The sequence below is a fragment of the Mirounga leonina genome, unplaced genomic scaffold (assembly GCF_011800145.1).
Source record: "Mirounga leonina isolate KUSES-001 unplaced genomic scaffold, KU_Mleo_1.0 Mir_165, whole genome shotgun sequence".
In the NCBI taxonomy this organism is placed as follows: domain Eukaryota; kingdom Metazoa; phylum Chordata; class Mammalia; order Carnivora; family Phocidae; genus Mirounga; species Mirounga leonina.
In genome coordinates, this window is record NW_023270415.1 from 48,951,927 (window position 1) to 48,976,519 (window position 24,593).

General features: G+C 42.3%; 1 protein-coding gene across 2 annotated transcripts in view; it reads left to right on the forward strand.

Annotated features, from left to right (window-relative positions):
• Positions 1-2,469: 2,469 nt before the first annotated feature.
• The window catches only part of FZD6 (frizzled class receptor 6), a 38,637-nt gene continuing 16,513 nt past the window's right edge, over positions 2,470-24,593 (forward strand). The window contains exons 1-2 of one of the 2 annotated variants that reach the window (XM_035011681.1): positions 2,470-2,657; positions 3,640-3,969. In XM_035011681.1, the coding sequence (XP_034867572.1) occupies positions 3,793-3,969 (177 nt within the window). In that variant the 5' untranslated portion in view covers positions 2,470-2,657; positions 3,640-3,792. The remainder of the gene's footprint in view (positions 2,658-3,639; positions 3,970-24,593) is intronic. The other variant, XM_035011682.1, reaches the window with a different exon arrangement.

Sequence of the window (24,593 nt, forward strand, 5' to 3'; positions counted from 1 at the left end):
TGGTCTGAACTTTCAGTGAGTCATAATCACTGATCACAGATCAGCATAACAGATATAATAGTAATGAAAAAGTTTGAAATAATTTGAGAGTTACCAAAATATGGCACAGAAACATGAAGTGAGCAAATGCCGTTGCAAAAATGGTACCAATAGACATGCTCAACACAGGGACAGGTGCTGGGGTGTGGGGCGAGTCACCCTGCTCAGTGCTGGAAGCCTGGGCAGGGCGTGTGTGTTGGAGGGTGCAGTTACTTGTGATTCAGGGCCCACAGTCTTCCTCCCCCAGACATTCTGTCACCCTCCTGGTCCAGCTTTGTTCATTAGGAACAGGATAGAGAGCCCAGAAATACACCCATATAAATATAGCAACTCATCCTTGACAAAGGAGGGAAGACAATACATGGAGCAAAGAGAATCTTTTCAACCAATAGGGCTGGAACAACTGGACATTCACATGAGAAACAATGAATCTGGTCACAAATCTTACACAAAATCTTCACAAAAATTAACTCAAAATGGATCATAGACCTAAATATAAAGCAGAGAACTATAAAACTCCTAGAAGATAACATAGGAGAAAGTCTGGAATTCCTTGGGTTTGTTGATGACTTTTTCTGTACAACACCAAAGGCATGATCCATGAAAGAAATAATTGATGAGCTGGACTTCATTAAAATTAAACACTTCTGCTCTGCGAAAGTGTCAAGAGAACTAAGAGATAAGCCACAGACTGGGAGAAAATATTTGCAAAAGATATATCTGATAAAGGATTGTTATCCAAAATATACAAAGGACTCTTAAAACCCAACCAGAAGAAAGCAGACAACCCATTAAAAAATAGGCGAAAGACCTTAACAGAAACCTCATCAGAGAAGATACACAGTGGGTGATTCAGTCATTAAGCGTCTGCGTTAGGCTCAGGTCATGATCCCAGGGTCCTGGGATTGAGCCCCGCATCGGGGTCCCTGCTCAGCGGGGAGTCCAGTTCTCCCTCTCCCTCTGCCCTTGCTTGTCCCCTCTCTTGCTGTGTCTCTCTCTGTCGAATAAAATAAAATCTTTTTAAAAAAAGAAGAAGATACACAGACAGTAAATAGTGCATGAAAAGATGTTCACATCATATGTCATCAGAAAAGTGCAAGTTAAAACAACAATGGGATTCCACTCTGCTCCTATTAGAATAGCCAAAATCTGGAACACTGACAACACCAAATGCTGTTGAGGATGTGGAGCAAGAGGAACTCTCAAACTTTGCTAGTGGTAAGGCAAAATGGTACAGCCAATTTGGAAGACAGTTTGGCAGTTTCTTGTATAACGAAACATGCTCTTACCTTAGGATCCAGCAATTGGGCTCCTTAGTATTTGCCCCAAAGAGTTGAAAACCTAACATCAATACGAAAACCTGCACACGGATGTTTATAGCAGTTTTAGTCTCAATTGCCAAAACCAAGACCTCCTTCCAGAGGTGAATAGATAAATAAATGATGGTACATCCAGACAATGGAATTTTATTCAGCACTAATAAGAAATGAGCTGTCCAGCCATGAGAAGACATTAAAGAATATTACTAAGTGAAAAGAGGCCAATCTGCAAAGGCTACATATACAATTCCAACTATATGACATTCTAGAAAAGACAAAACTATGGAGAGAGGAAAAATATCCCTGGTCGTTGGGTCTTAGGAAGAAAGGAGGGATGAATAATAGGTGAAACACATGAGATGTTGTGTGACATGGTTGGTACTAAAAACCAGGTTGACTTCTAAAGTAGTCCAACTTTTGGGTGGCCTGGGCGGCTCAGTCAGTTAAGCGTCTGCCTTCGGCTCAGGTCATGATCCCAGGGTCCTGGGACCAAGTCCCGCATCGGGCTCCCTGCTCAGCGGGAAGCCTGCTTCTCCCTCTGCCTGCCGCTCCCCCTGCTTGCGCTCTCTGACAGATACATAAATCAAAAATCTTAAAAAAAAAAAAAAAAAAGTAGTTCAACTTTCTATTAGGGTTTTGCCTCAGTAAAACTGTGGGACCTGCCAGGGCTGGAATCCCATTGCCACCTGCGCCTCAGGTTGGTGGCCGGACTCCCAGAATTAACAAAAGGGATTTTTTTTTTTTTAGGATAGTTATCGAGGAAGTTACCCACTCTCCAACTAAGGACCCTTGGACGATTGACTTTACAGAGCACGTCTGCCCCCTTTGAAGAACTCTTGTGTGTCCTGAGATCCGAAATGCAGTGGGTTCTCTTAAAGGAAGTTTTATTCAGGGGATGACCAAGAGCTTCAGGAAAACCCTTCCAGGCCGAACCCCTCTGGACCTGGATAGCGAGCCGCGCGGCCCAGTCGTGCGCTGCGGGTACCAGCACAGACGGCACGGTGGAGGGGACCTGCCGGCCGCACAGCGGGACCCGCAGCGCGACCTCGGCCACTGGGGCGCCGCCCGGGCCGCAGCGCAGGCGGGGCCGGGCGGAGGGCCAGGTCCGCCGCCGCCGCCGCCGCCGCCGCCGCCGCGAGCCCAGACCTGCCCGCCCGACCTGGCGGCGCAGTCTCGCGGGATCGCTCGGCCCTCACTCCGCGGGCCGCTCGGGAGGCAGCTGGAGTTCCGGACGCTTCCCGGAGCCGCCGTCGCAGGTCGCGGTGGGCGGACGGCCGACCGGACGAGGACCGGAGGGAGGTGAGGCTCCTCGGGCCGGCTGGGCGCGCGGCCGCGGCCCGGTGGGTCCCGGGGCGAGCGGGGGGGCCTCGGGGGCGCGCGGCGGGCTGGGAGCCGCAGGTGCGGGGCCGGCGGGGGCGGCGGCGGCGGCGGCGGGACAGGCCGCGCAGGCCGGAGTTTCCGCAGAAGTTGCGGCCAGCTCCTGAAGGACGGGGCCGGGGCCCCGCGCCGCCCAGCCGGGCCGGGACGCTCTGCCCGGCTCTAGGCCCCGGGGCAGGTGCGGGGTGTGGGGCGAGTTACCGTGCCAGGCGCTGGAAGCCTGGCACCGGGCGGGGGTGTTGGGGTGCGGGGTGCGGTTCGTCGCGACTCGGGGCCCACAGCCTTTCCTCCCCCAGACATCCGTCACCCTCCCGGTCCAGCTTTGTTCCTTTTCCCTTTCGGCGGGGTCACTCCTCGCCCCAGCCGGTGAGAGCTAATCTCGCTCCTCCGGGAGGAATCCTGGACGTCTCCCCCTAGTTGGCCCTTTGAAAAGCAGGAAAGTCTATCTCCCAGAGACTGCCCCACAGACTGGCTCTTTGGAGTCCTTAAAGAGTTGAGGAACTCACTAGGTCTTAAGGAATTTCCCCGGGACGCAAGTTTTCTCGTGCGTAATCAGATACCCAACAGGGGCCCTTAGCTTTTACAATTCTATTGATGCTTTTTAACTTATTCCCAAACCTAGCATGATTTTTTTTTCCTGCACCCCACTCATCCTCTGCCCCCCTTTTACCATCTGTTCCAGACAGCACAAACGTTCTATCATCAGTTCCCTAGAGATGAGACTTCCTCAGCAAATTCTGTATTCTGTGCCAAAGCAGGTGGAAGAGTATCTCCAAAGGACGGAATTTTCCGTCCTTTTTCCAGTGCTAGTTACCCAGGGTGAAAATCTTAACTCTGCACTTTGATGTCCGCATTTGAGTTTATGACAAATGTTGCAGATGCCCTCTCTTGGTTGTTTTTACAGTAATTGACCCAGAACTCATTTCAGGAAAAGAGCTTCCTTCAAAATGGCAAAATAATGAAAGAGGAATTTGAACATTTTATTTTTGGATGGAAATCTGAGGATGAAAAGAGCGATTAATCCCAGCCATGTGGTAAAACCAGGAATTTGAAGAAAATGGAAATGTTGACATTTTTGTGGACATGTGTTTTTCTCCCCTTCATAAGAGGGCACAGTCTTTTCACCTGTGAACCAATTACTGTTCCCAGATGTATGAAAATGGCCTACAACATGACATTTTTCCCTAATTTGATGAGGCATTATGACCAGAGTACAGCTGCTGTGAAAATGGAGGTATTTCTTCATACATTGATAGAGAAATAGTTTATGTTCTGCTCTGGAATAAACTATAAATGTGACTTTTTTTTTTTTTTTAAACACAGTAAGGGATTCCTTTAAGTTGTGCACAACTTCATATTTTGAATACATTCTTTTGAAAATTAATTTCCCCTATTAACTTAGGTTTTGTGTGGTTTTGTGGCCCTTGTTAGTGGATTTGCTTAAGGTAGGGTTTATTTTATATGAGACGTAGTGATGATTTTGAAATATTCTTGCACCTAGCAAATATTTTGCTTCCCTGAATCAATTATGGTAGTTCCTCTGGAAATGTGAATTCTGAATTTTTCCTAATCATTGCACATATATCCTATATTGCTTGGACTAGAAGTGCTTGAACTACATCCCTGTATTTTCATAAGTACTTGTAATGTTCACCTGGCCCAGGTTGTCTGAAATAAATCCATTACTGGAAGATTTGGGGGCTGTAGTGTTTCGCTAAAAAGTGACTTTTTTTAAGCGAGGCACTTAAGTACTCTTTCTAAGATACCTGTTAAAAGAAAGCACATGTCTGGGGAGGAGCAGAGTGGCACTAAAGATGGCCTTAGGTACCTCAGTTACCTGCTTCCGGTTTAGAGATATGCAGATTGCCAGGGATGTGTGGGAAGAGTTACCTGTGGAGACGGGAACCTGCCCTCCTGAACAGATCTGTCAGATTGATAAGAAGTCTCATGAAGGGAAGAAGACAAAGATTTTTGTAGTTTTTCTCCAGAAGAAATGTCCAGGGGTGGTAAAGGCTTTTCCCCCCTCAGAACGTTGCTAAGAGATGAAACTCCTACAATTTTAATGTATATACTAATTTAAAAAGTGATTAGATTTGATTTTGTGCATTCAAAAGTCTTCCACTGTTGTTTAGTTGAATAGTTTTTCGACTACCTCATTTGTAGATTCAGGTCTAAAATAGCAGAGCTTTGGGAGGGATGGGGTGGCTGGGTGATGGACATTTTTTTTTTTTTTAAGATTTTATTTATTTGAGAGAGAGAGCACGAGTGTGGGGAGGCTCAGAAGGAGAAGCAGATTCCCCGCTAAGCAGGGATCCTGATGCGGAACTCGATCCTGGGACTCCAGGATCATGACCTGAGCCGAAAGCAGTTGCTTAACCAACTGAGCCACCCAGGCGCCCCATGCAAATTTCATTTCTATAAAATTTCTATAAAAATTAAACTGGGAATTTTGGTACTTTTTTTTTTAACCCCTATTAAGACCTACCTCTCTTTCTCCTTCTCATCTGTGCCATGAATACCAAGTCTCCTCTCAACAGTTTTTACGTGGCTCTCAACAGTTTTCACCAGTTGCTCCTCTCTGGTGATGTCAAAGTGATTTTATTAAAACGAAAATCCAGGGGCGCCTGGGTGGCTTAGATGGTTGAGGGTCTGCCTTTGGCTCAGGTCATGATCCCGGGGTCCTGGGATCAAGCCCTGCATCGGGCTCCCTGGTCAGTGGGGAGTCTCCTTCTCCCTCTCCTTCTCCTGCTCCCCCTGCTTGTGCTTTCTCTCTCGCTCTCTCTGTCAAATAAATAAATAAAATCTTAAAAAAAAAATCCACACAGTCCACTTTGGGGGTAACATTTTTCACCATTTCCCTAGAGCTAGAAGAATAGATCTGACTCTAGCATGACAGCCCAGTCTCTTCATATGGGACCTTGCCTTCCTGTCCAGCTTCCCCACTTGTCCCTTTAGACGTTACACACTCTGCTTCAGCCAAACTGACCTCTTTGTAGCACTCACATGCATATTACTCTCTCTCACTTCTGTACCTTTGTACACATTGTATGCATTGCTTCCTAGGCTCTCTACCTATCGTTCACGTGCTCCGTTTCTGCAGGTCTCAGTTAAAGCAGTAAATCTGCTCATTGAGGCCTTCTTTCACCTTTCTCCCAAGCATATGTAAGCTGCTCACTTTCTGTACTCTGATAGTACTTAAAATATACAATGGTTCTTACACTTATTATGCTGTATTGCAGTTATTTATGTGGTTCTCATTAGATTGCAGGTGTGTTGAGAGTAAGGATGGTGTTTATTCATTTTTTTCCCAGTGCCTAGTACAGTGCCTCGGAGCACTGTAGATGCACAGTAAAAGCTGAATAAAGAAAAGGTGGTGTTTCCTGTTCTAATAAATCAGCAAAGAGAATTTTACCTCCAAATCTTTACTTTCCACCTCTATCATCTGCAGTATTCAAGTGAAAGAAACTCTGATATTTTTAGGTGGTTTGCATATCACCCACTTTGGATCTACCTGAGCCTAGTTCTAATGAAGTGTATTAGTTGACATCCTCTGTATTCTTTCCCATATTAGCATGATACATGTTTCTTAGAATTTATTTAAAGAATCTTATTTTGGGGGCACCTGGGTGGCTCAGTCGGTTAAGCATCCAACTCTTGGTTTCAGCTCAGGTCATGATCTCTGGGTCCTAGAATCTAGCCCCACTGCAGGGCTCCCTGCTCAGCAGGGAGTCTACTTGTCTCCCTTTCTCTCTGCCCCTCCCCCTGCTCACATGTGCTCTCTCTCAAAAAAAAAAAATAAATGTTAAAAGATTTTGGGGGCGGGCACCTGGGTGGCTCAGTTGGTTAAGCGACTGCCTTCGGCTCGGGTCATGATCCTGGAGTCCCTGGATCGAGTCCCGCATCCGGCTCCCTGCTCGGCGGGGAGTCTGCTTCTCCCTCCAACCCTCCCCCCTTTCATGCTCTCTCTCTCTCAGTCTCTCTCTCTCAAATAAATAAATAAAATCTTAAAAAAAAAAAAGATTTTGGGGGCGCCTGGTTGGCTCAGTTGTTAAGCGTCTGTCTTCGGCTCAGGTCATGATCCCAGCGTCCTGGGATTGAGCCCCCACGTTGGGCTCCCTGCTCTGCGGGGATCCTGCTTCTCCCTCTCCCACCCCCCCTGCTTGTGTTCCCTCTCTCGCTGTGTCTCTCTGTCAAATAAATAAAATCTTTTTTTAAAAAAAAAAGATTGTTCTCTTTAACCATTTATATGGAGTGAAAGAATTCATCTTTTGATTGGCTCATTGTATTATAAACCACATGTCTCAGTTTTTTTTCAAACATTGTACTGTAGTCAAATACTAAATCATAACTGCACATAGCCTGGCTTTTACTAAAAAAAAGCGCTTTATAACTTCTCTAAAGAACAGATTGTGTTTTACACTTCCAACCCGCTGCCTTCCGTTCCTGCTGGTCCCTGTTGAATTTCCAGTGTTCACTATGACTTAATGTTAGGATGAGGGGCTGAAGAATTATCAGCTGATTACAGCAACCAGTTTGTTTTCTTAGCTATCAAGAATTCCCTATGTCAACAGATCTGTCTCCTCTTTTACGCCTTAGTTTCCATTTTGTATGAGGGCTATCCTGTTTTATAGTGATAGAATTTATAGCATCTGTTGTCCTTGCTCATCTGTGATTACAGGAGATGGTTTAGAACAGTGGTTCTCAAAGTCGAGTTCATAGACCAGCAGCTTGTGAGCTTGTCAGAAATGCACGTTCATGGACTCCCCCCACCCCCACCCCCAATCCCAACCTAATGAATCATGATCTGTGAAGCTAGAGCCCAGGAGGCTGTGTTTTAACAAGCTGTCTAAGTGTTCTTATGAACGTTAAAGTTTGAGACCCATTGGTTTAGAGCAAGGAATGCAAACTTTATGTAAAGGACCAAATAATAAGTATTTTTGGCTTTGCAGACCATACAGGCTCTGTCACAGCTATTCAACTCTGCAATTGTAGCAAAACAGCCATAAACAATATGTAAACAAATGAGTGTGGATGTGTTTTCAGTAAAACTTTATTTACAAAAACAGGCAGTGGGTCATTTTTTGGCCCACAGGCTGTAGTTTGCTCGACCTGGTTTAAGGTATTTGAAAGTGTTCTTAAGGATTATACACACACAGTATGTAATAAGTAAACATTATTGTTCATTCTTGTTAATATGTTACCTGAGCTGTATGTTATTTACTTTCTACATAAATTTTTCTTAGGCCAAATTTATCACAGACCACTGACTGGGATATTCTGGTTCTTCGGTTTTGTTTCAGAGATTGCTCGAAATGAGGGACTTTAGTTTTTTCTTTTGTTTATTGGAAGCTGAAGTCATTTGTATTTCAAAGGGTGAATTTACAATTCTGAGTAGTAACTCGGCTTGGTAACGAAAAGGGTGTTGTGCTGCCTCACTCTCCCGAGTAGAAAAACAAATGGCTTCTGGGTTTCCATTGTGTTCCTTTTTGTTTCGTATCTAGAGCATTGTTTCCCAGATTGTGAGGTTGATGTCCCTGGAGAGACTGATTTTGTCCAGAAAGAGCTGAGACTGATCTAGGGAAAATGGAAACAGGAATATTGTATTTTTCTTTTTGAATCGCCTTCATGGAGGTCTAGGCAAAAGCAAAGTCAGGTATTGTGTTTGGAACAGCATGTGGCCCTTCCACTTTTGAACAGTCTAAAGGGAAGTAAGCCAAAAAAAACTCTTTTCCTTTCCACCTGTTAATATGCACCACTAAAATGTCTCTCTATCCAATTAAAAATAAAGGAATGGAGAGGAACTGTATAAACAAACTTCTAAGGAAAAAAACCTATTTCTGCCAGGCAGTGATTTTTAAACATTTTCACTTTCCTGCTTTTAGAAGAGTCTAGTGGGCCCCTTCATTTCCTCCTTATTCTCTACTCTTACATCTCCGTATAGAAGGAAAGAAAATATTTAGTGTGATAACTTTTGTTTTTCAGGAAAGACTTTCTGAATATAGCTGTAACTATTCTGAAAGTAAGTTGTTGAGTCTTTCAAAATGAAACAGATATTGAAATGTGTTCCAAGTCCGTGTGTGATTAGTGGCTACCTTTGTATTTTAAATGTAGAACTCACAAACTTAACTTCCTTTGTGATACTGTGTTATAGTAGTGATGTAAGAAAGTTGTTAGGGTTCAGAGCCAAGGGCCAAGAAAGAATTCTTGAGACGTCTTTGATGGAAAAAGGTTGTTTTGTTAAAGCACGGGGACAGGAGTGTAGAAAGAGCTGCATTGGGTCATGAGGAATGGCTCATTTTATACTTTCAAGTTGGGAGGGGGTTAGGGATAGCCTAAGCCTCCCAGGTATTTTGGAAACAAGGATCCAGAGCGGGGCTAGCTATTGTTAGGAAAAGGTCATTTATTACTCTTTGGTAAAAGCTCAGTCATGAGACTCTTCAGATATATTTCAGCAGGTCATATGCTTGGAGGATGATTGCCAACATGTATCTGGGGGGAGGTAGAGAAAAGGAAGTTTCCAAAGAAATTTTTATGTTAAAGTAGACTTACAGGATCCTGGGGGTCGGGCTAAGATTGCCTTTTGCACTTAGCGAAGTATTAACATGAAGGCAGGAGTTCCTAGAGGAATGTCACTCTGCCTGTTTAAGGACTTGTCAGTGGGCTGTAAGTAGTAAGGAAATTTAATTTTTCTTTTACCTTTGTTTCCCACATCCGTAGTAAGAAAGTACCATGACTATTTCTGCGTCTGCAGAATCAGGGTTAGATGTGTATGTGAACAGAGAACAGTACTTCTCCTGGGAGACTGAGCTGATAGGCACAAGGTCCCTACAGGGCCATTCCTTGATATTCCACAATCTAGGACATTACTAGTTATGCCTTCAGGAAAGCCTGTCCACAAAGAGACATGGTTCTTTCAGACCGTGAGAAGACTGTCGTGTTGTGGTTATTTCCTTTCCTTGAGAATGTGACATGTAGATAATGAAGCCTTATTACTCTGGTTTGTATATTTGTCATGTATTCATTCATTAATATTTGTTGAATGTGTACCTGAATGTGTAGTTTCCCTGGAATTAGAGTTTTTCCAAGTTACAAGTTTTAAATTAAAAAGTTGGCTCTTTACTGGACAGATTCTTTTGTAGTATCAACCAGTTATTGTGTATATTTGTCTAATTTCCAAAATAAACAGTCTTTTGGAGAAATAATTTAAGATTTATAATGCTGCCTGTTAAGAACTATTTTAAAAATAACAAGTATTCCATTGTGGAAATAATGCAATTCCTGCTTTTTCTTCTCTTGTATTCGAGGCTCTGGTTTGTATTATTTAAAGAAGCTCACTTGCCTGATATTGGTCACATTCATGAAAATAAGTGACAAAGTTTGCATCACTTTCTTGTGTCTGTTAATAATCTCCTAGAATTTACTTGAGATCTCTGTAGCCACTTTAACGGTATTTACTGTCTGAGGTGTAAACATATAAGGACCCCTTTAGGTGTGCCTGGGTGGCTCAGTCGCTGAAGCGTCTGCCTTCAGCTCAGGTCATGATTCCGGGGTCCTGGGATCGAGCCCCACGTCGGGCTCCCTGCTCGGCGGGCACCTTGCTTCTCCCTCTCCACTGCTTGTGCTCTCTCGTATGCACGCGCGCTCTCTCTCAAATAAATAAAATCTTTTTAAAAAATAAATAAAGACCCCTTTAGATCTTAAGTGACTCTGTTGTCTAGCTAAGGCCTATCACTTTTTTTTCCTCAATTATTTTTTAGACTTCTTCGCTTCACCCTAATTTTCATTACCATCACTAGAAGTTGACTTTGTTTTGGTGCTTTTTTAAAATAAGGAATAAAGCTTTCAGCACTTTTTGAGAATTACTGTGTATGTCCCCATAAGCAGAAAGCACAGATCCCGAGCTGAGAATCCGATATTTTGCGGCACTCAGTCTTGTGCAGTAGTAAAGGGCTTGCTTCCTTGCTTCCATGTGGGATTCATGTTTCAGCAAAGTGACAGATGCTTATATATGCTCTGTCTTTTAGTTTAGTACTGGGGGAGTCAAGGCGTAGCTCGGATACTGGCACAGCACCACTCTGCTCTGGGGTGGGGTAGCTTTGTGTATTTTTAAAAAATCAAAATATCTTTCTTCTTTTGATCGCTCTCTAGAAAATTCTAACCCAGACTTTCTCTTGAGGATCTTACAGCGTCACCAACTCCAGGCTTACATTATGATTCCTTCCATTGTCAAGTCATGGCATGGGCAGCTAGCTGGTGTGTTTTTTTTTTTTAAACAATCTTTTTTTTTTTTAAAGATTTTATTTATTTATTTATTTTGAGAGAGAATGAGAGACAGAGAGCATGAGAGGGAGGAGGGTCAGAGGGAGAAGCAGACTCCCTGCCGAGCAGGGAGCCCGATGCGGGACTCGATCCTGGGACTCCAGGATCATGACCTGAGCCGAAGGCAGTCGCTTAACCAACTGAGCCACCCAGGCGCCCTAGCTGGTGTGTTTTAAGGAAAAAGATGGTAATACGGCAGAAGCAGACCCTCAGAGAGGGTACACAGTTCGCTCGTGCTGCTTTCCCGTGTCTTAAGTATCCGCTAGGGCACTTGAAGGTGGAATGCTGCTGGGTATACCTGAGGTCATGAGTTGGTGAGTTAACTGAGATAATACTCAGTTCGTGAGAGGTAGCGTCCAGTGGTTGTGTGTAGGTGTCCCATAGGTGTATCTGGTCTCTGCCGGGAACTACTGGCAAAACCAAGGTAGAAGGCCCTTTTGTTTATTTAAGGTTAATCTCCTCATCGGACTATATCTGTGGCAGCCTTATGTCCTAGATGTCGTGGGCCAGTGCGATGCCCTGTGAAGCAGCCATACGGTTAGAGCCTTTGACGATGAAGTTGAGGCACAGAGCGGAAGAGCTGATGTTACTCCAAGGTGGTGCTTCTCAAGCTTTGGTGTGCGTGAGGACCATCTGAAGGCCTGTTGAAGCACAGATCGCTGCCCCCACGTGCATCTGTGGGCTGGGGTGGGATGGGGAGTTTGCACTGCCCACACGTTCCCCCGCGATGCCGCCGCTGCTTACTCAGGGGCCACTCTGAGAGCCACTGCGCTAAGGCACGTGGGGGGGATGTGTTGCCGTCCTCCCTAGGTGAAAGTAAATGGCTTTTGGAAGCAAAAAGCATTGGCCGGATTAACACTGGCCTGCGTATGAGGTGCCAAGACTACTGATTTGCTCTCATAGAGAGCACATCTGGAAAAGCATCTTAGCCATTGGATTAAGGTTGCTTGAGACAATCTACTAATAACGTATTTGGTTGTGCTGGAGGGTTCAAGTGGACAGGTGCTAAGAATTACACCCCTAAGTATGTTTTCAGTGGTGTTATTAGTCCCTGAAAGTGCCCCCCCCCCAACTTGTCGTATTGCTTTTGATTTTCTGCCATGGCAGAGGGAGATTTCTAGTGGTTTTCGTTTGGCCTCTTCTACCATAATAATGTTTATCCAGGAAGCCGTATGGTGATTGTGCTGTTGCTAAATACAGCTATTTCAAGTATGCATGCATGGACTTGGGAAATTACAGTGGGTTGCCTTTGGGGTCCCACCAAGCCCCTGTCATGAGCCCATTTGTCATCTGACCTCCAGAAGCCCAATTTCTGAAACTAGCTCATTGAATCGAGAATGAATACACCCGTATCAGTGTATTTTAGCCCTGTCTAAAATTCTGTTCTTTCCGCCTTAATCCAGCACACTCAGAAACCAATATAGTGAACATTGTCTTACAAGTAATGTATAGTCCTCTTTTCCAGATTTGATTTTGACTTGAGCCTCCTAGGGCATGCTGTGGTAGAACTCTGCTTATAGGTTGAGACGCTGAAGAGTGGTTGAGATGTGGTATGAGGCTATTTCTTTTCTTCTGACAAAGCAGATCTTTCAGATGAGGAGCACCTGCCCCAACAGACAAGGGATGAGAGTCTGCTCCGAGGTCTTCAGGTTCAGAGAGCTCTGTGTGAGTACTCTGAACCTTGTCTTGTACCCCCACTTCAGATCTGGGGGTCCCACTGCTTCCAGATCACAATATCTCTCCATCTCTTATTTGAAAGAGAAGCAGATTTAACCAAAATATAATTTGGCAACCTGCGGGATCAGACTGTGCATTTGGTTTTCAACTTCTTAAACCTTAAATCCTTTTCATCTTTGTATTTCATTCCACTCCTTGAACCAAGAATTGAGGGATGCCAGTTTGTCACTCTTTTCCTAAGCTAAACAGTGTCTCTAGAAGCTCACACCTCAGCCCACAGTGCTTGAATACCTCATGCTTTCCATACGATCTTTGGCTTCTCTGGCAGTAGCCACTCAGCCTTACCTTTACTGGGCACATCATCTTAAGACATTCGGGGAATTTAAGTGATTACAAGGAAAATGCAATTAGCTGGTTTCCTACTACATACCATGGGTTGCCAGATTTGCATCTCCCAAGTGCTGGCAGAGTGTTCACTGCTCTTGGCCCCAGTTAGGCCAGAACACCAGTTCTAGGATTCCTCCTGTCTCACCGAGGTCACTTCCAACCCATTCTTTATATAATTGCTGTACCAGTCAGTCTTCTTGGCTGCAAACAATAGAAACCAACTTTGCCTAATTTAAGCAGAAAATGGACGGATATTGGATAGCTTCTTGAATCGCTGGGGAGACTGGAGAACCAGGTTCAGAATAGAGAGGGGAGCAGAGGGAACCAGGACACAGCTAAGATCATACCATAGGATCAGTCTTTCGCCAGTGCCAAGGCCATTGGACACTTACTAGACCATTGTCCCTGGATATTTATTTTGGCACTGTGGGCCTTATCGATGCCTTAAGTAATCTGAGTGGATCTGTTCTTTTGCACAGCCTTCTCCCCAAGAATCACAATCCTTGGAGCACCCAAATGGCCACGCTTAGATTACGTGCCTATGTGTTTATTGTCAGGTCGCACCCCTGCACCTGTCCTTAAGCTTCTGTAGCATCTCACCTACTTTGGGATTCCCAAAATAGGGCTGCTGGGCAGATGGAAATGATAAGCCTTCACTCCAGAGCTCAGCACAAGACAGGATTACCTATCAAGGAGGAAATTTCATTGTAGTGCCTACAGTTGTTTAGAAATTTATGTCCAGCTCTGCTACTCAAGTCTTTGTTACCTTCTTTGTAAACTTTCTGAGTCATAAAATGTCCTTAGACATTTTATCTGGCAATTCATCACTCTCATTTTACTGGTGGATGGTCTGAGACTCCAACACGGAAAATGATCTGCCACAGGTGGGCAGGAGTAGTTAGTTCATGACACGGCTAGAGCCGGAATTGGAACACTGGCATTTTTTCTGACAAAGGATTATATAAAATACTTTGCATATTTTGGTTCTTATTGTCTATTTATCATAGTTTGACTCTGGTTATATTTGAGAATGGAGGCATCAGTTGCCTTCTTAATTGCCCACTTCTTCCTCATCCCTGCTAGTACTAATAGTAACTACCACAGGATTTCTGCCAGGGGCTAACCATTTCCTTAAAGGAGGCTACGTTTAATTTCTCTGAATGTTAAAACTATAATCAGCTGACTATTTTTTTTTATTTTTTTATTTTTTAAGATTTTATTTATTTATTTGACAGAGACACAGCGAGAGAGGAAACACAAGCAGGGGGAGTGGGAGAGGGAGAAGCAGGCTCCCCGCAGAGCAGGGAGCCCAATGGGGGCTCGATCCCAGGACCCTAGGATCATGACCTGAGCCGAAGGCAGACGCTTAATGACTGAGCCACCCAGGCGCCTCTGGACAATTTTATTTTATCTTATTTTATTTTTTAACGATTTTATTTATTTGTCAGAGAGAGGAGAGAGAGAGTGCGAGCTCAAGCCGGGGGAGCTGCAGGCAGAGGGAGAAGCAGGCTCCCTGCCGAGCAAGGAGCCCAATGTGGGGCTCAGGACTGTGAGATCATAGCCTGAGCCGAAGGCAGACGCCTAACCGACTGAGCCACCCAGGCGTCCCAGCTGGACTATTTTAGTTACTATTGAATAGTAGAATCTCAAAAGCATTGATATTTTATGTTGTGGTTGGTTACCTGATGAGTTTCTGAGCCTTCTTTGAGAATGAAATTTGAAAAGGAGAAATTCACAAGTGACAGCATGAAGGTTACTTACTGAGAGACTTGAAGGAAGTATGTTACTAAGGGGGGAAGAAAGGGAGCAGACTGATCAGACTAGGAGCTTTGAATCTTTGCTAAATTCACATATTTACATAGCACTTGTCCTGCTAAATAGAAATACTAGTTTAATAATATGATGGAATTCAGAGTATAAGATTATGGACATAAGAAATGTCACATGAGCCAAGTTAGAAGTTTTTCCATCTCAGGGCTTGGTTTCTGAGAAACACAGGACATTTTGTGGAAAACCATAAGTGATTCCTATCAAGTTTTTTAGTTCAAATGATTGGGGAAATATGCTCGTTCTGTTTGTTGTTTTCACTCGATTGGGATGAGTTCAGTAACAGGCCGACTACCCATTATTTGAAGTGCTCTTATTCTATAATTATTTGTTTTAATAAACCACCTGCATCAGGAGGTACATGTGTCATCTGAAATGTGATAAACAGAGTTTGAGGTGTTATACTCTTGGATTATGTGTACTGTGAACATCTATTTTTCAAACTGAAGACTTTCGTTTCATGTAGAAGTTTACCAGCCCTCTTTGGATATCTGTTTTCCCCTTCATCCTTATTGGCCTTCTTGCCCATCTTGTGGTTTGGGGAAGGGTAGTTTTCAGGGAGAGTTGGGTGGTAGGGTAGTGTCAGAGTTAAAGAGGACATACTCTGGAGTCGTATAGACGCACGTTCACATCCTGGTTGCCACTTACTACTTAGGACGCTCGATGAAAGTTGCTCATAGAGCCTCGGTGTCCTCATCTGCAGGGTGAAGATAAGAACATCTCTCACAGAGGATTGTTGTAAAAGAATTGGCACATGAAAAACCACAGTGCCTAGTTTATGGCAAGTGCAACTCTGATTTGTTATCAGTAGCTCTAGTGTTGGTAAAAGGAGCATTAAACAGGAGTAAGGGCACTGAAATTCTAATTCAGGTTAGATTTGGGGACTTCAGGAACAACTTCAAAAAGCAGTTGGATTCTGTTTTCTCACTTTTAACCTGAAGGTCTGGATTAGGTCAGTGGTTTTCAGACTGTGATCTCTGGAAATGCTTTGAGGTCAGTGGCAGGGGAGGGGAGCAGTGAGAGGTCTCTCCGGGGGAGGGCTTCCTTTTCAGCCGGAGCAGCTGTGCTTTTATTTATTTAATATATCGGGCTTCTTTGTAATCTCTTATTTAAAGAAAATCTTCTTTGGCAAAATACACATACACACACACACACACAAACACATTTAGAAAATAATAGACTTAAAAGTCCACTCAAGTCCCTTCCAAATCTAAAATTCTTCATGTCTGTTAGTTTGCAGCAGAACTTGAAAGTGGTCCACACTGGATCTGACCCGAAGACATGTTTTATTTGTCCTGTACGGTATCTTAAATGTTTATATTAAAGTGCCAAAATTTAATATTTGGAGATTTTACATAAAAATCTAGATTCTGTTTCCTTCTGAAAGATTGATATCTCTGACAAGTCTGTGCCCCCATGGCAGCCGCCCCCAGCTGCTCCCGCTCTCTTCTGCCCTCTGAATTTACCTGCCTGGCCTCTGAAGGTATTTGAGGGTTCAACATCTGATTTATTGTCTGCTCATTGCATAAACCCCAGCATTATTGGATTAACCCGTGCTGGCATTCTAGAAGAATTAAGCAAAGGATGGGACTTGCCATATTTGCCCTGTAAGGAAATGATTTTAACATAGCAAAAGGACGTGTCACTTTCATTCCGCCTGCCCTTAAACTGGACAGTAAAGAGTTCTTAAATGCTGACTAGCTATTACAGAATGACTCCTGAGTTAGAATTAAACACAGTGTATTTTCATTCTTTCCACTATAGGTGTGATTAACAGACACTCAAAAATTTTAGGAACGAGGCTTATTTGGGAATAAGGAAATAAATGCTACTAGTTGCCCATGGTTCTCCTTCTTCCACCTCAGCTCCAGAACGGGTACTCGCACAGTCTGGGCATTCTCCCCCTTGCAGTAGAGAAAACTGAGAGAAGTATTCTGCTGTTTGTTCTCTAACAAGCTCCTGTTAGGCAGCAAAGGGTCGGACTTAGATCATTCGTATAAGGGCGATATGGTACACCACCTGTGGAGGGCCTCTCTTTGCCTGGTCACTTTGCCCCATCAGCACACGGTGAACTCTCCACTGGTCCAACGTCCTTGAAAGCTCTTGTTCTCTAATTGTTGGGTGTGGGTTCTGTAGGTGCCCTTTACATCACACTTGTTAACTGTAGTGTTGTAATCACATCTCATATTTACTTATTTTTTCTATGTTTGTCCTTTCATTTACCGGGAAAATGCATTGAAATTTCTCATGAAGATCATGGAATTCTCCATTTCTCCTTGTAGTTTCGTTGCTTTTTACTTTATACATTTTATGCTATTTTATTAGGTGTATACAGTGCTCAGCAATGTGTTTTAAAGTATATCTGTTGCAATTTATCCAGAATCTAAATGTTTTTTGGTAGGAGATATTTAGTTGGTCACACTCCTAGAAAGTAGAAGTCCTCATTCTTTTTTCTTTCATTTCCTACATTCTTTCAGTTGCTCAGCATCATGTCACATTTTTATTTTATTTTTTAAATTTTAATTCCAGTGTAGTTACCCTGTAGTGTTATATTGGTTTCAGGTGTACAATGTAGTGATTCAGCAGTTCAGTGTATTACTCAGTGCTCATCAAGATAAGTGCACTCTTTAATCCTCATCACCTGTCTCACCCATCCCCAACCCACCTCCCTTCTAATAAACATCTATTTGTTTTCTGTAGTTAAGAGTTTGTTTTTAGGGGGGCGGGATTGTCTTTTTTTGTTGTTGTTCCTTTGTTTTGTTTCTTAAATTCCATTTATGAGTAAAATCATATGGTATTTGTCTTTCACTGACTGGCTTATTTCATTTAGCATTATACTCTCTAGCTCCATCCATGTTGTTGGAAATGGCAAGATTTCATTTATTTTTATGGCTGAATAATATTCCATTATATATCTACCACATCTTCTTTATCCATTCATCTATCGATGGACACTTAGGCTGTTTCCATAATTTGGCTATTGTAAATAATGCTGCAGTAAACAAAGGGGTGCATATATCCCTTCAAATTAGTGTTTTTGTATTCTGTGGGTAAATACCCAGTAGTGCAATTACTGGATCATAGTGTAGTTCCGTTTTTTATTCTTTGAGGAACATCCATACTGTCTTCCACCATGACGGCACCAGTTTGCATTCCCATCAACGGTGCAAGAAGGTTCCATTTTCTCCACATCTCCACCAACACTTGTTCTTTCTTGAGTTTTTAATTTTAGCCATTCTGACAAGTATGAGTTGATACCTCGTTGTGGTTTTGATTTGCGTTTCCCTGATGATGAGTGATGTTGAGCATCTTTTCATGGGTCTGTTGGCCATCTGTATGTCTTCTTTGGAGAAATGTCTGTCCATGTCTTCTGCCCATTTCTTACTTGGATTATTTGGTTTTCTGGTGTTGAGTTCTTTTATATATTTTGGATACTAACCCTTTATTGGATACATCATTTGTAAACATATTCTCCCACTCAGTAGGTTATCTTTTAGTTTTGTTGATTATTTCCTTTGCTGTGTAGAAGCTTTTTATTTTGATGTAGTCCCAGTAGTTTATCTTTGCCTTTATTTCTTTTGCCTCAGGAGACATATCTAGAAAGATGTTGTTATGGCTGATGTCAGAGAAATTACTGCCTGTGCTCCCTTCTAGGATTTTTATGGTTTCAGGTCTCACATTTAGTTCTTTCATTCATTTTGACTTTATTTTTGTGTTTGGTGTAAAGAAGTTATTCAGTTTCATTCTTTTGCATGTAGCTGTCCAGTTTTGCTAACACATTTGTTAAAGAGACTGTCTTTTCCCCATTGTGTATTCTTGCCTCCTTTGTTAAAGATTAATTGACCATATAATTATGGGTTTAATTCTGAACTTTTCTGTTCCATTGATCTTTGTGTCTATTTTTGTGCCAGTACCATACTGTTTTGATTACTACAGCTTTGTAATATAGCTTGAAGTCTGGAATTGTGATACCTCCAGTTTTGTTTTTCTTTTTCAAGATTGCTTTGGCTATTCAGGGTCTTCTGTGGTTCCATACAAATTTTAGAGTTGTTTTTTTAGGAGTGTGAAAAATGCTGTTTCATAGGGATTGCATTAAATGTGTACATTGCTTTGGGTAGTATAGACATTTTAACAACATTTGTTCTTCCAATCCACAAACGTGGAATATCTTTCCATTTGTTTGTGTCATCTTCAGTTTCTTTCATCAGTGTTTTACAGGTTTCAGAGTACAGGTCTTTCATCTCTTTGGTTAAGTTTATTCCAAGGTATTTTATTATTTTTGGTAAAATTGTAAATGGGATTCTTTTCTTAATTTCTCTTTCTACTGCGTCATTATTATTGTGTAGAAACGCAATGAAATTTCCCTACACTGATTTTGTATCCTGCGACCTTGCTGAATTCATTTATCAGTTCTAGTAGTTTTTTGGTGGAGTGTTTAGGGTTTCCTATCCTATATATAAAGTCATGTCATCTGCAAATAGTGAAAATTTTACTTCTTCCTTACCAGTTTGAATGCCTTTCATTTCTTTTTGTTTTCTGAGTGCTGTGGCTAGGATTTCCAGTACTATGTTGAATAAAAGTGCAGAGTGGACATCCTTGTCTTGTTCCTGACCTTAGGGGAAAAGTTCTCAGTTTTTCCCCATTGAGTATGATGTTGGCTGTGAGTTTTTGATATAAGACCTTTTTTATATTATTGTATGTTCCCTCTAAACCTACTTTGTTGAAGACTTTTATCGTGAGTGGATGTTGTATTTTGTCAAATGCTTTTTTCTGCATTTATTGAAATGATCGTATGGTTTTTATTGTTTCTCTTATTGATGTGATGCATCTTGTTGATTGATTTGTGAATATTGAACCGCCCTTGCATCCAGGAATAAATCCCACTTGATTGTGGTGAATGATCTTTTTAATGTATTGTTGGATTCGATTCACTAATATTTTGTTGAGGATTTTTGTGTCTATGTTCATTAAAAATATTGGCCTGTAGTTCTCCTTTTTGTGTTCTGTCTTTATCTGGTTTTGGTATCAGGGATGCTGGCCTCATAGAATGAATATGGAAGTTTTCCTTCCTCTTCTATATTTTTAGAAAAGTTTGAGAAGAATAGGTATTAACTCTTCTTTAAATGTTGTTAGAATTCACCTGTGAAGCTGTCTGGTCCTGGACTTTTGTTTGTTGGGAGTTTTTAAATTACCCATTCAATTTCATTGCTGGTAATTGGTCTGTTCAAATTTTCTATTTTTTCCTGATTCAATATTGCGAGGCTATATGTTTCTAGGAATTTATCCATTTCTTCTAGGTTGTCCAATTTGTTGACATATAATTTTTCATATTCTCTTACAATCCTTTGTATTTCTATGGTGTTGGTTGTTATTTCTTCTCTTTCATTTCTGATTTGGTTATTTGAGTCCTCTCTCTCTCTCTCTTTGTTTGTTTGTTGTTGATCTTTTCAAAGAACCAGCTCCTGGTTTCATTGATCTGTTCTATTGTTTTTTTTAGTTTCTATGTCATCTATATCTGCTCTAATTTTTATTATTTTCTGTCTTCTGTTGGCTTTCGGTTTTGTTTGTTATTCTTTTTCTAGTTCTTTTAGGTGTAAGGTTAGGTTGTTTATTTGAGATTTTTCTTGCTTCTTCGGGTAGACCTGTATTGCTATAAACTTCCCTCTTAGAACCAGTTTTGCTGCATCTCAAAGATTTTAGACCATTGTGTTTTCATTTTCATTTCTGTCCATGTAATTTTTTATTTCTTCTTTGATTTCTTGGTTGATCCATTTATTTTTAGTAACTTGTTATTTAACCTGAATATATATGTGTTCTTTCCAGATTTTTTCTTGTGGTTGACTTCTAGGTTCATAGCATTGTGGTCAGAAAAGATGCTTTGTATGACTTTGATCTTTTTGAATTGGTTGAGACTTGTTTTGTGGCCTGATATGTGATCTGTTCTGGAGAATGTTTCATATGCACTTGAAAAGAATATATGTTCTGCTGTCTTAGGAAGGAATGTTCTGAATATATCTGTGTCATTCAAAGTCACTGTTTCCTTGTTGATTTTCTGTTTGGGTGATCTGTCCATTGATGTAAGTGGGGTGTTAAAGTCTCCTACTGTTATTGTATTACTATCAGTAGTTCCTTTATGTTTGTTATTAACTGTTTTATGTATTTGAGTGCTCCCATGTTGGGTGCATAAATATTTACAATTGTTATATCTTCTTGTTGGATTGTGCCCTTTATGATAATATAGTGTCCTTTTTTGTCTCTTGTTACAGTCTTTGTTTTAAAGTCTATTTTGTCCAATATAAGTATGTTATGCCACAGCTTTCTTTTCACATCTATTTGCATGATAAATGCTTTTCCATCCCTTCACTTTCAATCTGCTTGTGTCTTTAGGTCAGAAATAAGTCTCTTGTGGGTAGCATATAGACGGGTCTTGTTTTTTTATCCATTCCATCACCCTATGTCTTTTGACTGGAGTGTTTTGTCCATTTACATTCAGAGTAATTAATGATAGATATGTATGTATTGCTATTTTGTTACTTGTTGTGTGGTTATTTTTATAGTTCTTCTCTGTTCCTTTCTTCTCTTGCTCTCTCCTCTCATGGTTTGCTGGCTTTCTTTAGTGATATACTTGGATTCCTTTTCTTTATTTTTTTTTATATCTATTACTGTTTTTTGATTGTGGTTACCATCAGGTTTGTATATAACATCTTCTGTATATATCAGTTTACATTAAGTTGATGGTTGCCCAAGTTTGAAACTTCTTTACTCTCCCCCTGCTGTGTTTTACATATATGGAGTCATACTTTATATTCTTTTAATTTGTGAGTCACTTGGCCGATTTTTACAGATATACTTAAATTTTACTGCTTTTATGCTTCCTACTTTTCTTACTCTTACTTATGGTCTTTCCTTTCCACGCAGAAGAGTCCCCTTTACCATTGCTTGCTGGCTTGCTATAGTAGTCATGAACTCCCTTAACCTTTGTTGTCTGGGAAACTCTCTCTCTCTCCTTCTATTCTGAATGATAACCTTGCTGGATAGATTATTCTTGGCTGCAGATTTTTTTTTCCTTTCAGCACTTTGAATATATCATGCCACTTTCTTCTGCCTGCAAAGTTTCTGCTGAAAAGTCTGCTGATGGCCTCATGGGGCTTCCCCCTGTATGTAACTGTCTTCTTTTCTCTTGATTGCTTTTAAAATTTTCTCTCTATTACTACTTTTTGCCATTTTAATTACTATGTGTGTTGGTTTGGCTTCCTAGGGTTGATCTTGTTGGAGGATTTCTGTGCCTCCTGGATCTGGTTATCTATTTCCTTCTGCAGATTAGGGAAGTTTTCAGCTGTTATTTATTCAAATAAATTTTCTGCCCCCATTCCCCTCTCTTCTTCTTCTGGGATTCCCGTAATGAGAATGTTATGCTTGATAAAGTTGCTGAGTTTCCTAAGTCTGTTCTCATTTTGCATAATTTTTTTTTTCTCTCACCTGCCAAACTTGATTGCTTTCCATTACTCTGTCCTCCAGGTTGCTAATTCATTTTTTTGCTTCCTCTGGCTTGCTATCTATTCCATCTAGTGTATTTTTTTAAGCAGGCTCCATGCCCAGCCAGAAGCCCAGTGTGTGACTTGAACTTCACAACCCCAAGATGGAGACCTGAGCTGAAATCAAGTTGGACACTTAACCGACTGAGCCACTCAGGCACCCCTCCCTCTAGTGTATTTTTTAATTTCATTTATTGTGTTCTTCATCTTTAATTAGCTCTTTTTATCTCTCTTTTTTAAGAGTCTCACTAATGTCCTCCACTCTTTACTCAAGTCCAGTGAGTATCTTTATGATCATTACTTTAACTTCTCTGTCAGACACATTACTTATCTCTGTTTTCCTGAGGTTTCTTGTTATGGTGTTGTCCTGTTCTTTTATTTGGTACATATTCCTCTGTCTCCTCATTTTGTCTAACTCTCTGTGTCTGTTTCTGTGTGTTAGGAAAGTCAGCTACATCTCCTGCTCTTGAAAGTAATGGCCTTATGAATAAGAGATCCTGTAGAGCCCTGTGGTGCAGTGTCCCCTGTTCCCCAGAATCTGGTGCTTTAGGGGTATGTCCTCTGTGTATTGCATGTGCCCCACTGCTGTGTGTTGGCCACTTTTGCCTTTAGTCCAGTCTTCTGTAATGGCTCTCTTTGCCTGTTGTGGGCAGTGTTTCATCCCTGTGTTGTTCGTGGGCCAGTCTGGGGCCACCTTGGGCTTGAGTTTCGTCAGACCAGGCATTTGCCTGAGTTGCTATAGCACCAAACTGAAGGGTGCTTTCCCTGTGTTGTCTCTTGAGAAGCTTTTATTGGTTGGTGGGCCTGCAAGCAGACCAACTGTCTGCCCCCAGCCCACTGCTGGGACTGTCCGACTGGGGTGTGTGGTTATCTTCCCCTCACCCAAGGGCAGGAGTCACTTTGGAGTGGTGCTGTGACCCCTGTCACGGCTCCTTGCATACTGCCTGGCTTGTGGCTCCAGTTGGAATAGGCTCCAACCAAGAGCTGTTGGAGGAGGCAGGGCCTACAGTGTCTACAAGGTTTGTGTTGGCAGAGGGAGCTGCCAGTGCAGGGTGTGGCCATGCAGCCGCTGGTATGGTGCCTGCAGTTTTAACAAGGCATGCTGGTCTGTAGTGGGACCCACCACCACTGGAGGATTGAGGCTTCACAAAGCACAGGGGTTGGGAGACAAGGTGTTGGCAAGGTGCACCAGTATTCTGGGGAGGAGACCCTCAGTGCTGGGACTGAGGCAAGCTTGGCTGGGGGAGGGGGGCAGATCCCTTAACAGGGCAGGTGGTGGTATAAGCAAGTTAGGTAATGAATGTCAGCTCTGGGCTAGTTCCCAAAGGTGGCCATGTGTTTGTGCTGGGGGTGGGGAAGGGAAATGGTGCCTGCCAGCTCCTTTGTTCCTGGGGGAGTCTCCCAGGGATCTCTAACCCCTGGGGACACACTCTGAAATTAGTAAATAATCCTCCTGTATGCCCCAGACTGCTGTGTCTAGGCTGTATCCCCACAGGTTGTTTGTAGTGCTGTCTCTTTAAGGTTGGGGACTCAGCTGGCTCTCCCAGAAACCAGCCTGCTGATTTTTAAAATCCGAGGCTTTAAGTTCCACTGATTGTGAGAACTCACAAAATTCAGCCCCTCTAGTTTTGAAAGCCAAATGTTATGGCACTTCATTTTCCCCATGCAGGCTCCCCTGTGTGATAGTCTTGCTCTGCCCTCTCCGTGTCCATGGTTCCCTCCTTTCTAAGGACTGCCAGGGTTCATTTAGCTCTGATCACATCTCCACCCTTCCTACCCTCTTCAGTGTGGCCTCTTCTCTACCTTTAGTTGTGGAGTTGGTTCCACCAGTCTTTGGGTGGTTTTCTGGGTTTTTTACACTGATGTGAGCGTTATCTAGTTGTATCTGTGGGCCAAGGTGAGCTTAGGGTCCTCCCATTCCTCCATCTTACCAGATGGTCCACCTCCATTCCTTTTTATCTTTCAGAAATGTCTCAATGTTTATAGTTCATTGATAAGATCTTTTCCTAGTTTTTTGTAGAGCTATAGATTTTCTTTTTTATCCTTAGACTTTTTTTCCCATTTCAGTGGCATTTGGAGAGGAAGAGGATGTTAATATGTAAGTCCAGTGCAT